The sequence below is a fragment of the Hypanus sabinus genome, chromosome 14 (assembly GCF_030144855.1).
Source record: "Hypanus sabinus isolate sHypSab1 chromosome 14, sHypSab1.hap1, whole genome shotgun sequence".
Lineage (NCBI taxonomy): Eukaryota > Metazoa > Chordata > Chondrichthyes > Myliobatiformes > Dasyatidae > Hypanus > Hypanus sabinus.
Genome location: NC_082719.1, coordinates 30,764,992 through 30,780,254, shown reverse-complemented (window position 1 = coordinate 30,780,254; position 15,263 = coordinate 30,764,992). Strand labels below are relative to the sequence as shown.

At 41.7% G+C, this 15,263-nt stretch overlaps 1 protein-coding gene across 2 annotated transcripts in view; it reads right to left on the bottom strand.

The window, feature by feature from the left end:
- LOC132404642 (PACRG-like protein) overlaps positions 1-15,263 on the bottom strand; it is a 72,899-nt gene that overhangs the window by 9,489 nt on the left and 48,147 nt on the right. The window contains exon 8 of one of the 2 annotated variants that reach the window (XM_059988952.1): positions 7,717-7,792. In XM_059988952.1, the coding sequence (XP_059844935.1) occupies positions 7,736-7,792 (57 nt within the window). In that variant the 3' untranslated portion in view covers positions 7,717-7,735. Of the gene's footprint in view, positions 1-7,588; positions 7,793-15,263 lie in introns of those variants that run through there. The other variant, XM_059988951.1, reaches the window with a different exon arrangement.

The window sequence follows — 15,263 nt, the reverse complement described above, 5'->3', positions numbered from 1 at the left end:
TTAGCTAAACTCTTCAAAGGAGTATACTACAGGAAGGATAGTATGTGTGCACAGATTAAATGTTTGGTGTATTAATAAGCTTGCAAGAAAACATAAAAGGTCAAAGAACAGGGGTGAAACTCAGCACCAACCTTGCATTGGAAATGGTTGTTTTGTAACTCCAAAACATATAAAGTAATTGTAAGGAAAACAAGGGATGTGAGTCTTAGTTCATTTTTACTTCATGCACACAGAATATACTATATGACTATGATATAGACATCCACAGCATAGCAAATTTTAAATTGTCCCATTCAGGCCTAAAGATTTAATCACTGCAGAGCCTTTCTTACTCTTCTGGGATAGTGTCTTTCCTGACAAGGGTGATCACTCTGCTAGGCAGATGAGACTTTAGACTCTGGACAAACCTTTCCACCAAGTTATTTGTAGCTGACTGAATAAATCGTGTTACCATTACGGCAGGGACTCACATGAACCAGACCATTGAAGATTGATTTAAAGGTGAAACTTGCAGAAAATGCAACAATGTAGGACATACAAAGAGCACATCAGGCAAACAAAAATAAATGGACTGCACGGGGAAGGGAAAAGATAAAAAATCAAATTTCAGTTTCAAAAAGAGCCAGACATGCCTCCATAGAGAGGTTGGAATTTTGTTCATGCTCACTGTTATTTCTGATGCAACTCACTTATGTCTCTGCCTACCGTTTCCATTGATACAGCTATTTCAACTGCTCTTTTAAATATGTTGTGCTTCAGTTAGGAGCCATTTTGAGTGCTTTTTTTGTAAGATTCCACAAACTAAATGATAAGCATCATTAAGCCCATTACCACACTGAGAATGCCAACAATGCTCAGACAACTTCTTCAATTCAGACACCTACACTAAAATGGACTTCTCTTCCTTTTGATTCTGCCTATGAAACTTAAAGGGTTCAACAATCGACAAAGTTTTCAGTTCCAAATGTTCCTGCACTACTTTCACGATATCAGCAAAGCTCATTTTGGCTGATTTGGTAGGAGCAGCTGAACTTCGAAGCAGACTGTATGCCTTTGAACCCAATGCACTCAGTAAAGAAGGGACTTGTTTCTCATTGGCTATTTAACTTGCTTTAAAACACTGTTCAATCCACTCAGTATATATTTTCTGTGTAATCTTCTGTGTCATCAAACTTGTCAATCTTTCCAATGTAGCCTGCCACTTCTGCTCTTTTTTGTTATTACCCGGTACTCACTGTTTATCAACCCATGAAATTAGCCTGTTTTATTGCCTTCTTTTTAACTTGACTGAGTCTCGCATGCTGTGCTTTCTTTTACTGAACTCTTTCTCACTGTGCTTTTGTTTTAACTCAAACATCTCACTGCACTTCAACAGGTAGTTATCTCAGGGTTGTTTTAAGCTTCCTTGTTGCCACTGTTATATTTTGCAACTCTAAAACATAAAAAAACTAATTGAAAGGAAAACAAGGAAGCCAAGAGATGCAAGTCTTATTTCATTTTTGCTTTTAAGTGAGGCGCACACATCATTGCCTGGTATCATCATGATGTGTACAATGCAAATATTTTTTTCATATAACCCATAAGGAATTATTTAAACAAATAAAGAACACTTACTCAAACAATCTGTTTACAATATTGCTCAAATATTAAAATACGATATAATAAATACACAACAGAGATGGCTCAGAACTGATAGTCACTGGACTGGATTTCATTGTCAGCCAGTCAGCAGTTCCATGGAGGACCACTGATCACCACAATGCCAAATAATGTGGCACTATCCAAAATAATGTGGAAGTTCCATTGCTTAATGAATTCAGGGGCTGCACCCAGTTATAAATGACACACATTCATTTTAAAAAGGGGTCATTAACCTTCATTATAAAGGGAAGTGAAAATAAGTGGGTTGTCTCTTTAAAAAAATTCTGTTTTATTTCCATATGTCCTTACAACGAAAAAATACTAACCCTCTGAAATTTGAAACCATGGTAGTTCACACATCAATCCTACTCTCTAATTTATTGTTGTAATCTAATATTTAAATTCATTTATACAGGTTAAATGATTTAAATTTCATTTATATTTTGTTAATAATTTAAATACTTAAATTATCTACATTTTTCTACACCAGTTTCTAAGTGTCTCTGATTGTAGAGACATTTGAAAACAATGAGTTCCCTGCCAACATGAGTTCTGGTAAGTCAAGGACAAGGTCTACATCACCTACAGCTTTGTCAAGTCTCATGGTTGACTCTGCTTTGCAAAATAATTGAGTCTACAATGTCAACAAAGTCTCAGATCAGTCCAGCTACCTGGCTAATCTGGGAAGAACTGAAGTATGGGCTGGATCAAGTTCAATCTAAACCATCATATCCAGCACAGAAGTAGCAAGCTCCAATCAACTCCATTCTCCTGTCTTCTCCCAGCAACCTTAGACATTTTTACTCACCTAGAACCTAGCATCCTGTGGCAATGAATTACACAGATTAACCACCTGCTGGTGAAAGGAATGTCTCCTCATCTCTGCTCTGAAGGGTTATCCTTGTATTCTGAGGGGGTGCCCTCTGGTCCTAAGCTCTCCTACTATTGGAAACATCCTCTCCATGCCACTCTTTGGGCCTAGAACCCAATTGCTTCCATTATACTGATATGGTGAAGGTTAAGCAAAGCCCCAAAGTTATTCTGTCACACCATCTGCAGTCTTCTTCACTGAAAGTTAGCCATGTAGTAACCACTGGGAATAACACTAAGTAGAGACAGATTGGTAAGATACCCAGAAGTTAAGTAGTAAAGGATTAGAGAAAAATAATTAGTGGTGGTCATTTCTGTGTAACATTAAGTAAAACTGACTTACAAACTTAGAAAGGAATGTTTATTTAATGTTGGCTTTTAATTTTGCATTGAAATTTTAGGATGGTCACTAACAACTGTAACAAAAGGAAGATAAAGAGTGAAAAGGAGGTTAGGATTAATATGGCACACAAATGTTTTACCACCAGATAGATTATTCTGCTAAATCTTGCCCCTCATGAATCTTAAGAGCATTTGGTGACCACTGCAGGACACCAGCAGTATCCAAGGAGCTGAAACGTTGCTTCAGTATACAAAATTATGCACATTGATCAATGTAACTTTCACTATATTTAGGTTGTCAATGTATATTCGAGTTGCACAAAGTCATTAGCCTATTTACCAGAGAATAGTCCTTTATGTTTCATATCTCCATTTGTATTTGCCACTAGAAAACTTGTCAAGGATGTTTTCAAAATCTCCCTAAAAATATATGCAGCGCAAACTTATTTGATGGATGTGGTGTATATGGCTCAAGTAAGCTGTTTGATGAAGGTCCTTAGGCTCATTCAGAAAGGAAGGAGGCATGGGATCCAGGGAAACGTGGCTGTGTGAATTCAGAATCAGCTTGCTTACTGAAGGCAGAGGATGGTAGCAGATGAAGTATAGTTTGCCTGGAACTCAGTGACAGTGGTATTCCACGGGGATCTGTTCTGGGACCCTTGCTCGGTGTGAGTTAATAGTGAGGAAGTGGAAGAGGGTAGATTAGTAAGTTTCTAGATGATACAAAGGTTGGTGGCAGTGTGGATGAAGAATGTCATTGGGTACAATGGGACATTGATGAGATGCAAGCCTTCTGCAGAGCTGGTACTCACACTTGGAACACTGAACACATTGAGCAGTATACAGAATAATGTAGATGAACCTGTAGTGCAGTTGGAGATTGGCAGATCTGACAAGGGCATCTCTGAATCACGGCTGGAAGAAGATCATATTTGGGAGCTCAACATCCAAAGATACACATTGTATCAAATGGACAGGCAGGTAGGCAGATGGTGTGGGGTGGCCCTATTAGTAAAAAATGAAAACTAATCCTTGGAAAGAAATGATATAGGATTGGAAGATGTAGAATCCTTGTGGGTAGAGTGAAGAAAATGGAAGGGTAAAAACATCCTGATAGGAGTTATATACAGTCTATTGAACAATAGTCAAGATGTGGTCTACAAATTACAACAGGAGATAGAAAAGGCATGAAAAAAAGTCAATGTTGAAATAATCATGGGATTTTCTATATTACATTAGGAAAATAAAGTTGGTGCTGGACCCCGAGGGAGGGAATTTGTAGAATGCCTACAAGTTGGCTTTTTAGAGTAGCTTGTGGTTGAGCCCTCTAGGGAAGAGGCAATACTAGATTCAATGTTTTGTAATGAACCAGATTCAACTAAGGAGCTTAAGGTAAAGAAACTCTTAAGAGGCAGTGATAATGTGATAAAATTCATCTGGCAGGTTGAGAAGGAGAAGAGTAAAGGGAATTACAGAGGTAGGAGAGAGCAGCTGGTCAAAGGTGATTAGAAGAGGTGTCACTATTAGGGATGACAGCAGAACAGCAATGGATAGTGCTTATGGGGGAAATACGGAAGGTGTAGGGAAGATACATCTCAAAGAATATTTTAAAGGGAGGATGAGGCAACCATGGCTGACAAGAGAAGTCAAAGACAACACAAAAACAAAAAATTGTGGGAAGGTAGAGGATTGGAAAGCTCCTAAAAACTGACAAATTTTAAAAAACCATAAAGAGATAAAAGATTATATATGAAGGTCAGCTAGCCATTAATGTAAATGAGTACTCAAGAAGTTTTTTTCAGACATATAAAGAGTAAAAGAAAGACGAGAGTGGATATCAGACTGCTAGAAAATGGCAATGAAGAGTAGTACTTGGGGGTCAAAGAACTGGTGGAGGAACTTAATGAGTATATTGCATCAGTCTTCACTGTGGAAGACAATAACAGAATGCCAGAAATGTGAGAATGTCAGGAGCAGAAGTGAGTGTTGTGACTATTACTAAGGAGAAGGTGCTTTGGAAGCTGAAAAGTCTGAGTGTAGATAAGTTACCTGGACTAGATAGGCTGCACCCAGGATTGTGAAAGAGGTAGTTGAAGAGATTGTGAGGGCAGTAGTAATGAGCTTTCAATTACTCTGGAACTCTGGAACAGTTTCTGAATACTGGAAAATTGCACACATCACACCACTCTTTAGGAAGTGAGGAAGGCAGAAAAAAGGAAATTTTAGGCCAGTTAGCCTGTCTTCAGTAATTAGACAGATGTTGAAGTCTATCATTAAGGATGAGGTTTCAGGGTACTTGAAGGCACATGATAAAATGGGCCAAAGTCAGCATGGTTTTCTAAAGGGAAAACTTCCCCTGACAAATCTGTTGGAATTCTTTGAGGAAATAACAGGCAGGATAGACAAAGGAGAGTCAGTGGATGTTTATTTGTTTTATTCAGAAGGCCTTTAACAAGCTGCCATACATGAGGCTGCTTTACAAGGTCCCTGGTATTACAAGAGAGACACTACCATGGATGGAGGCTTGGAAGAGCAGCAGGACACAAGGAATGGGAATAAAGAGGAGCTTTTCTGGTTGGCTGCTGGTGACTAGTGGTATGCCGCAGGGTTCCGTATTGGGACTTTTACATGTAAGGTGTCAATGATTTGAATGAAGGAATTGATGGCTTTGTGGCCAAGTCTGTAGACAATATGAATATAGATAGAGGACAGGAAACACTGAGAAAGTAGAATGCCTACAGAAGGAATGAGACAGATTTGGGGAATGGGCAAAGAAGTATAGGAAAATGCATGGTCATGCACTTTGGCAGAAGGAGTAAAGTCATGGACTATTTACTAGAAGGAGAGCAAATTCAAAAAACAGATGTGTGGGGGGCCTTGGGAGACCTTGTGCAGTATTCCCTTCAGATTAACTTGCAGGTTGAGTCAGTGGGAGGGGAGGTAAATATAACGTTAGCACTTATTTTGAGAATGTTAAAGCAAAAATGCAATGTTGAGGCTTTATAAGGCATTGGTCAGCCCACACTTGGAGTGTTGTGAACAGTTTTGGGCCCCTTACCTAAGAAAGTAGGTGCTGGCATTGGAAAGGGTCCAGAGGAGGTCTACGAGAATGATTTCTGGAATGAAAGGGCTAAAGATGAGGAATGCCCGATAGCTCTGGGCCTGCACTCACTGGAAGTTGGAAGAGTGAGGGGTGATCTCATTGCAACCTATTGAATATTAAAAGGTTGGAATAAAGTGGATGTGGAGAGGATGTTTCCTATAATAGGCAAGTCTAGGACCATAGAACACAGCCTCAGATTTGAGGGACAATAACTTAAACCAAAGATGAGGAACAAATTTCTTTAGCCAGAGGGTAATGAATCTGTGTAATTCATTGCCACAGATGGTTGTGGAGGCCAAGTCATTAAGTATACTTAAAGTGGAGGATGACAGGCTCTTGACTAATCAGTGCATCAAAAGTTATAGGTAAAAGGCAGGAGAATGGAGTTGAGAGGGATAATAAATTAGCCATGGTGGATCAGATTCAATGGTACAAATGGCCAAATTCTGCTCCTGTGTATTATGGTCACACGGTCACACATTGTCCCATCTGTGACAAAGTCCACTTAACCCACAACAAGCAAGAGAAAATCTGCAGATGCTGGAAATTTGAGCAATACACACAATATGATGGAGGAACTCAGCAGCCTGGCAGTATCTAGGAAAAAAGTACAGTTGATGTTTCAGGCTGAAACATTTTGTCCCGAAACATGGACCGTACTCTTTTCTTAGTTGCTGGCTGGCCTGCTGAGTTCCTCCAGCATTTTGAGTGTGTTGCTCCACAATAGGTTTAATAGATGCTTTTTCCAAACTTTAGAACTTGACAACTACTTTTTCTTTGTTACAATTAAATGTCATCTGTTTTACTGTTTTTCTGTTTACTCATTTTCACTGTGAAACTGCTGCCTAATTTACATATTATTTCCAAAGCTTTCTATTTTTATTCCATCCTTCCACCCAATCTCAGTTTCTTTATTAATATATCGAGAATGCTTGCTTGGGTAAATTCAAATGTCAATGCCCTGTGACTATGATAGTCCAGAGATTTTAGTTTGAACAATTAATTAAATTATATTAATTATTTTTAACTTGCTACAATATTTTTCAATGTTTCCTTGATACTCATTCAAAAGTCTTCATTGTGGTTTGGTTACATGCCATCTTGTGTTGCTGATGAACATTTTCCACATTTAATAGCAAAAAGACTTACCTTAGATTTCCATGTCAAGCTTAAACTTTGTTTAGTATTACAAGAGTTGTATCAGGTGTTCAGCTTTGTGTTTCTGACAAATTCAGATAACTAATATTTTAGTGAGAGCTAGAAGAAAATAAAACTGTAGGTTGCTGTCTAACAGTCTGGGCTAGAACTGATGTACACTTGTATAAGATAGAGCTTGACTTCATTTGCTTTTTTCCCTGCTACTATCAAATAGCATGTGGACCATCACAATCTAGAGTTAAAAATGAAGAACTAGCCCCAGTGAGGTCACTGCCTAAGAGATACGTAGATGACACAGAATCATATCCCATATGTCAGAAAATAAATTCAAGGAAAAAGATGGACAAGCAGCAAACAAAAAATCTTTGGTAATTATAATGAATGCAGCCTTAAAGATAAGTTCATGGTCTTTCAAAACTGATCAGGCTCTAATTTCTCCTGTATACAATAATTTGACTTGCCTCCATATATCATTTCATACATTTATTTAATTTTGTACACAAAGCTACAGAAAATAAAACAATATTCCATGCAATCAAACAAAGCTCCTGCAAGATATTCTTGCCATTTGTGGTTTCTATCTGGATGCTGGATGTACTGACCAAAGGCAGTTGTGTTTCTTCAATTATAAATGGAGCAATAGGTAGGAATTTTGGATTTAATAATAACCAGACAATCCTGCAACAGAAATAGAAAATCAGAGTAATGTTTTAAACAATTACGCCTTTTCAGTTCACAAGAGTGAAGCTTCAGCCAATGCCACTTCGCAATTAATCAGAGATTGAGGAAAATTGTAGGGTTACAACCCTCTGATTTTGTACCACTTACTTGCTAACTTCATAAGATTACGAAGCATTGTACTAATTAGGAACTCACTGTGCCAGTACTTAAAATACAAGACTATCTTGTTTATTAATCAAAAATAAAAATCACATTATAGCATAACTGTCAAATGTTCTGATCAAGGGTACTCCAGGTTCTTTCAATACTTTTCAGGCTCCAATTTGCAGTATGTATAAAAAAAAACCTTGGATGTTAGAACTTGTTCCCTTTAATGGGAATAAAGGGGATGAAGAAGTGAAGATTGAACTGGACTGGATCATCCTGCAGCTTGGCTCACTATCAGGTGTTCCCACTGAACCCATTTTTTTTCAGATGCAGGGGGCTGAATGAGTTCATTGCTCCCATATGATGGGACTCTGATGAGGCAGGATGGGCTCTTCGGGGCACATTGAGGGATGGGTGCCCAGAATGCACCAACAGCTTTTGACAGTCTGAATACCAAAGATATCATCAGATTTTTTTCTTCAATTTATTTTCAGGGAAATGAATGTCACAGGGAGTAGCTTTTGCTGCTACTCTCCAAATGCCCTTGCAGATGACGTTGACTTGTCTATTTTGAATTAATGCAGTCTTTTTCCTCTGGAAAGGTACTCCCAACAATGTTGATAGAAAGTCACCAGCTTTAAGAACTGTTTACAATGAAGGGATGGGGGTGCATTCCTAAGTCAAAACAGTGTAATTCATGATGGAATCCTGCAGAAGATGGTTTTCCCATCTGCCAGTTGCTCTTGCCCTTGATGGTAGAAAATATGGGCTTGGGAAGGTGTTGGTGGTGTAGCCCAAGTGAGTAACTGCAGTACATTTTGTAGGTGGAACATGTTACACCTGAAATGGCCCTGGTTAGCAATCGTTTTTGAATATTTTAAAACCACACTTGCCAGACTAGTGAAAAGTATTTGATCTCAACCTGGTTTGTGCTTTGTGGCATTTGGGTACAAGCAAGTGAATCACTTTCTGCAGCATACACAGCCTCTAATTTGCTCTGGTAGACACAGTATATTAGGTGAGTTTTAATTTTAACCACCAGTATGCTTATGGTGGTGGAATCTCATCGATAGGAATGCGATTCAGTATCATCGGTGTTTGGGTTCTGTCAGCAGGACGTCTACACCTTACTGCATACAGACCTGCATTGCTTCAAATCCTTATCAGGGTTTTGAGAAGATGGAACTCAATATTATGAAATCATCAGCAAAATCACAAGTTAAGAGTGTAATGGAATTTTCTCCTTTTTCCATGATGAATATAGGGTGGGTATCAAATACAGGTATCCCCTGCTTTTCGAAAGTTCACTTTATGCCACTTCGCTTTTACAAAAGAACTACATTAGTATCTGTTTTCGCTAACCAAAAGAAATCCGAAGATTTTCGCTTTTACAAAAAAAGGCGAAAATAGCGTTCAGCGTTTGTTTTGCAGCGAGCCGTCAAAGAGGAAACGATAAGTGAAACTACACTGTACATACATTATTTCTACGTTATATAGGCTGTGTATTTATCGTATCATTCCTACTTTTACTATATGTTAGTGGTATCTTAGGTTTTATGTGTTATTTGGTATAATTTGGTAGATTATTTTTGGGTCTGGGAATGCTCAAAAATTTTTTCCATATAAATTAATTGCTTCTTCGCTTTACGCCATTTCGGCTTACAAAAGGTTTCCTAGGAACACTCTACTTTCAGATAGTGGGGGAAACCTGCATTGACCTTTCCTGCAATGGTCAGATCCTGAAAATGAATAAATATCAGGCTGGGGCTGGGAGAAATAGCTTAAATGGAAACAAAATATTGAAGAACACATAAGTAAATTGTTAAAAAAATCTGCAAAGAATGTTACCATTGCAGACAAAGCAGTGACTATGTTCATCTAAACAGCACATCCTGTGTAAATTGCACAATTACTGGTACGTTCTGTTCACATGGAAGATCACTCTTGTGCCTGGGGATGAGACTATAATGTTATGCACAAACCTCTTACGTAAAGGATTATCTACTGGGCTGAACAATGATGGTAATAGCATGTAGCTGGAGGAGATCTTGAATCAATGTTACTTTATTTAGTTAAATGACCAAAGCTTAAACTAAAACAGAAAAATATTAGACATTTCGTGTTTCATCAGATTAGACATCCCACTGCCTAAAACTCCAGATTTTTATTAGTTTGACTGGACTTGCCTTTAAAAGGATCATGAGGGACTAATGGTTGCAGCTTGGACTTGCGCACAATCTGCAACAATTACCTCTTTGGCCCTAGAATGCGTAATGTCATCTTTCACATTAACCTTTATCCAAACAAAACTGGCAGAATCATCTAAATGTAACCATTAAATAACATTCAATTACTGAAAATAACAAAGACAAAATCAGGGACTTCTGAAATAATTCAAGACTATACTGCATTCTGGTAGTTGATCAAATGTTTCACATTAACAATTACTTAATACATGACCAGCAATACTAGAAAGAAGAAGGAGTCTGCACAAAATATAAAGTGGGTAATTTTGAATTATTCTGTATCTGGCTTGGCAATAAGTGGGCGAGCTGAAGTCAGTGTGAGGTTTAATCCATTTACATGCTGAACCTCATTAACATGCAGGGGGTGTTCTTAGCCACCTACAAGTTAGGAACATAAAAGAGAATTCTGAAAACCTCAGAAAAATAATTGGAAAAGATGTTTTCATTTTGGGAGTGGTGTACAGAGTATTATTTCAAGGGTAACTAATCTGCCTGCTTAATGCTCAGTTCCAGTGGTTGTAGCACCTGTAACTTGGTGCAATGGAAGGGCAAAGCTAAATAGTCATTCAAAGAATCTCTTAGGAAAGTGAACAGGAATTACTTTATGCATTTCTGGCAGAATCCTTTAACACCACCACCAATGTTCTCAACAGAATGATGATAAAACAAATGTCCACCAGAATATATGAGACTAGGTATTCCATTCATTGGAAATTTGCATGACAATTCAACCAATATATATCCATTTTATATCCACTTCTCAGAATATTGTATTTTAGCACAAGTTACAAACTCCCTTCTTCAGGAACAAATAATGACTTTTCATCCCAAATTATACTTTTAGAAAGCAAACACGAGGAAATCTGCAGATGCTGGAAATTCAAACAATGCACACAAAATGCTGGTGGAACACAGCAGGCCAGGCAGCATCTGTAAGGAAGAAGCACTGTCGACGTTTCGGGCCGAGACCCTTTGTCCTGACGAAGGGTCTCAGCCCGAAACGTCGACAGTGCTTCTCCTTATAGATGCTGTCTGGCCTGCTGTGTTCCACCAGCATTTTGTGTGCGTGGTTTATACTTTTAGAATATGGAATGCAGTCAAATATGATTATGTTATGCTTTGTACCTCCAAAACGTAAAAATTAACTGAAAGGAAAACAAGGGAGCCAGGAGACAATTTAGGTATGTTTGTTTTTACTTTAAGCGAGGCATGCGCTTCTGATGTGGTAGCATCATCACATATGCAATTCATGTATTTTAACATATAACCCCCAATCAATTATTTAAATGAACAAGAATGCTTAAACAAACAATATATTTACAAAATTACTCAAATATTACTTTGTGGCAGTCCACACACACAGGACTCGAACCGCCATCATGTCCACCCCGCTGGTCGCAGGGACCCATGAGAGGGGAAAGTTAAGCGCACGAGTTTGAATCAGTAAAGTCATTCTGAGTTCAGCTCTCTCTGCCTCCATATGTTCATTTTGTAGCACTTTGCGCGCAACTACATTGGTGACCCCGACGTTCCAGACGGCATCTGGAACCAGTGACTAAAACCAGCCATGAATCCAAGCAATTTGCGCAGCACTGTCTCTCTGAAGCTTCCCACTCTCTAGGCCAGTCAGCCCCACGCTTGGTTCGAGCTGGCTGAGGCACAGTTCAATATCAAAGACATTACAGCCGACGCTACACAGTATTACTACATGGTTAGCGCACTTGACCAGGAGACGGCAGGCCGGATCATCAACGTCCCACAGCAGCCACCAACGGCGGACAGGTACACCAAGCTTAAGGCGCTCCTGATCCGTAACGTAGGACTCTCCCACCGCGAACAGGCCGTGCAGCTCCCTCACATGGACAGCCTAGGCGACCGCATGCCATCCGAGCTCATGAATGATATGCTGGCGCTCATGGACGGCCACAAGCCGTGCCTTTTATTTAAACAGTTGTTCCTCGAGCAAATGCCAGAGGACATTCGCCTCCTCCTTGTGAGTGAGGATTTCAGTGACCCACGGAGGGTCGCAGCTAAAGCAGATGTCCTTTGGCAGAGCAAGCAATGTGGAGCAGCCTCCATGGGCCAAGCCACGATCACGCACCCCAAAGCCCAGGCCCCGCAACCAAAGCCGCCGAGACCCACGGGGGGAAAAGACAAAAGTTCAGAACAATGGTGTTTCTATCACCAAAGATGAGGCTCAGGAGCACGTCGCTGCCACCCAGCATGTGCTTTTCCAGGAAACACCAGGGCCAGCCATCGCTAATGGCTATGACAGCCTCCTGTACCTCTGGGATTGACAGTCCAGACAGCGCTTCCTGGTAGACACCGCGGCCAAAGTCAGCGTACTCCCCCTGTCGAATATAACCACTTGTAATGCGGTCCCAGGCCGCGAACTCACCGCCGCAAATGGCACCGGTATTTGGATGTACAGCCTGCGAACTACCGGACTGCATTTCAGGTCCAGCTGTTTCACTTGGACTTTCACGTTGGCAGCGGTGTCACAGCCACTACTAGGGGCAGATTTCCTACGAGCCAACTGTCTCCTGGTCGACTTGAAAGGCTGGGCGTTTGGTTCACACTGAGACGTTCCAGCTTTCCAGCTCGGAGAAGCCAAGCTACCGGTCCTCCACCTGGATTCCGTGACCCTCTCGGGTAATGAATTTGCCAGAGCATTGGCGGAATTCCCCTCCATAGTCACCCTGAAGTTCTCCCCGGCCGACCCCAAGCCATCCCCATGCAAGGACCGCCGCTGCACGCCCAAGCTCACAGGCTCCCACCCGACAAGCTCCACCTTGCCAAGGAGGAGTTCCGTAAGATGGAAGAGCTGGGAATCGTACGCCGCTCAGTCAGCCCGTGAGCATCCCCGCTGCACATGGTGCCCAAGTCCACAAGAGGATGGAAGCCCTGCAGAGGGCTCAACGACACCACAACCGCCAACAGGTTCCCAGTACCCCACATCCAGGACTTCACAGCAAACCTGCACAGAGCAACCATCTTCTCCAAAATCGACCTGGTCAGTGAATACCATCAGATCCCAGTGCACCCCGACAACGTGCCCAAGACAGCCCTCATCACCCTGTTCGGCTTGTTCAAATTCCTGAGAATGCCTTTCGGTCTCAAGAATGCAGATCAAACTTTCCAAAGGCTCATGGACTCAGTGGGACACTGCCTGGATTTTGTTTTCATTTACTTGGATGATACCCTGGTGGTGTCGTGGTTACTTGAAATGACCAGGAGACGCAGACAATTCTTCGAGAAGTTTAAACCTTTATTTGCAAACAAAGGCTGAGGCAATCAATGAACTTGTCACCGAAAGCCCACCGAGCTCCAGTGTACAGCATTCTTTATAGTAATTTCTTATCTCAGTTACATTCTGGTTTCATCAGCATACCCAATCAATTTATAATTGCATATCATCTATATATTAACTAATCAATCGCTGTTGCCTAGCTCTCGGTGCGTCACCATTATTTTTCACCCATTCTCATTGGGACCTTATTCGTGGCCAAGATTATGTTTTCCAGACAACCTCCCTCACATTACATTCCTGCTCGCAGCATCCTGTCCGCCACCGTTATCTCGTACTAAACAAAGGCTGAGTGTAATACATGGGATACATCTCAGCTAATAGTGCTGCTAAACAAACAGGTGTTCTGTAAGTGCCATAATATGCAGCTAAGAGAGTACAAAGTATCTAGTGAAAACAACACATAACAAAATGTGTCTAGTAAAATAATACATACTAATAGTCAGTACCTAGAAGTGATTACATAGTATAGTAAATAGCTAATACATGGTGATTATATTTCAGGTATATATAGTGGTTATGTCAGGTATATTTCTCAATAGTGGCTAGCAGTTCGCACCAACAGCACGTGACACATTTGCACCAGCTCTGCCAATGCCTGAGCGACCACGGACTGGCAATCAATCCAGTGAAGTGCCAACATCCGGAGATCGACTTCTTGAGCTACAGAGTCAACCGACATGGTGCAGTTTCCCTACCGGACAAGGTCCAGGCCATCCGCCAGTTCCCCAAGTCCAGCACTGTCAAGGGCCTGCAGGAGTTTGTAGGGATGGTCAACTTTTATCATCGGTTCGCGCTGGCGGTGGCCCGCATCATGAGACCCTTGTTCAGCCTGATGGCTGGCAAGGCCAAAGAAGTGGCATGAGACGTGGAGTCAATGGAGGCATTCGAGCAGGCCAAGGAGGCGCTGGTGAAGGCGGCCCTCCTAGTGCACCCGAGAGTCAATGTACCCACGGCACTCACAGTCGACGCTTCTGACATGGCAGTCGGTGGAGTCCTACAGCAGCTCGTCGAGGACCAGTGGCGACCACTCACTTTCTTCAGCCAGCACCTACGGCCACCAGAGGTGAAGCACAGTGCCTTTGACAGAGAGTTGCTAGCGCTCTACCTGGCTGTCCGGCATTTCCGTTACTTCCTCGAGGGAAGGGAGTTCACTATGTATGCGGACCACAAGTTCCTCACCTTCACACTGGCCAAGGTATTGGACCCATGGTTGGCTTGGCAGCAGAGGCACCTGTCCTTTATTTCAGAATTCACCACGGACATCCGCCACATCGCAGAGAAGAACAACGTCATCACTGACACACTGCCTCGCCCCTGCCTCCACTCAGTAGGCATATCGTCCACAGGAATAGACTACGCAGCACTGGCAGAAGCACAATGGTCGGACACCGAGATTCCGCCTTACCATACCACCGTTTTGGGGCTCCAGTTGGAGGATGTCTCCATCAGCCCGGCAGCAGATCGACTCCTGTGTGACGTGTCTACCGGCAAACCCCGACCTGTGAAACCAGCGGCGTGTTCGACACGCTGCACGATCTGGCCCACCTGTCCATCCGGGTGGCCATCAAGCTGGTAGTGGACAGATTCGTCTGGCAGGTCGGACACTGGGCCAGGACCTGCGTACACTGCCAGACCACCAAAGTCCAGTGACATGTGAAGGCTCCTCTCCAGTAGTTCGAGCCGACGCAAAGGAGGTTCCAACACATCCACGTGGACATCGCCGGTCCCCTGCCAGTCTCCCTGGGCGCCAGGTATATCTTTACCA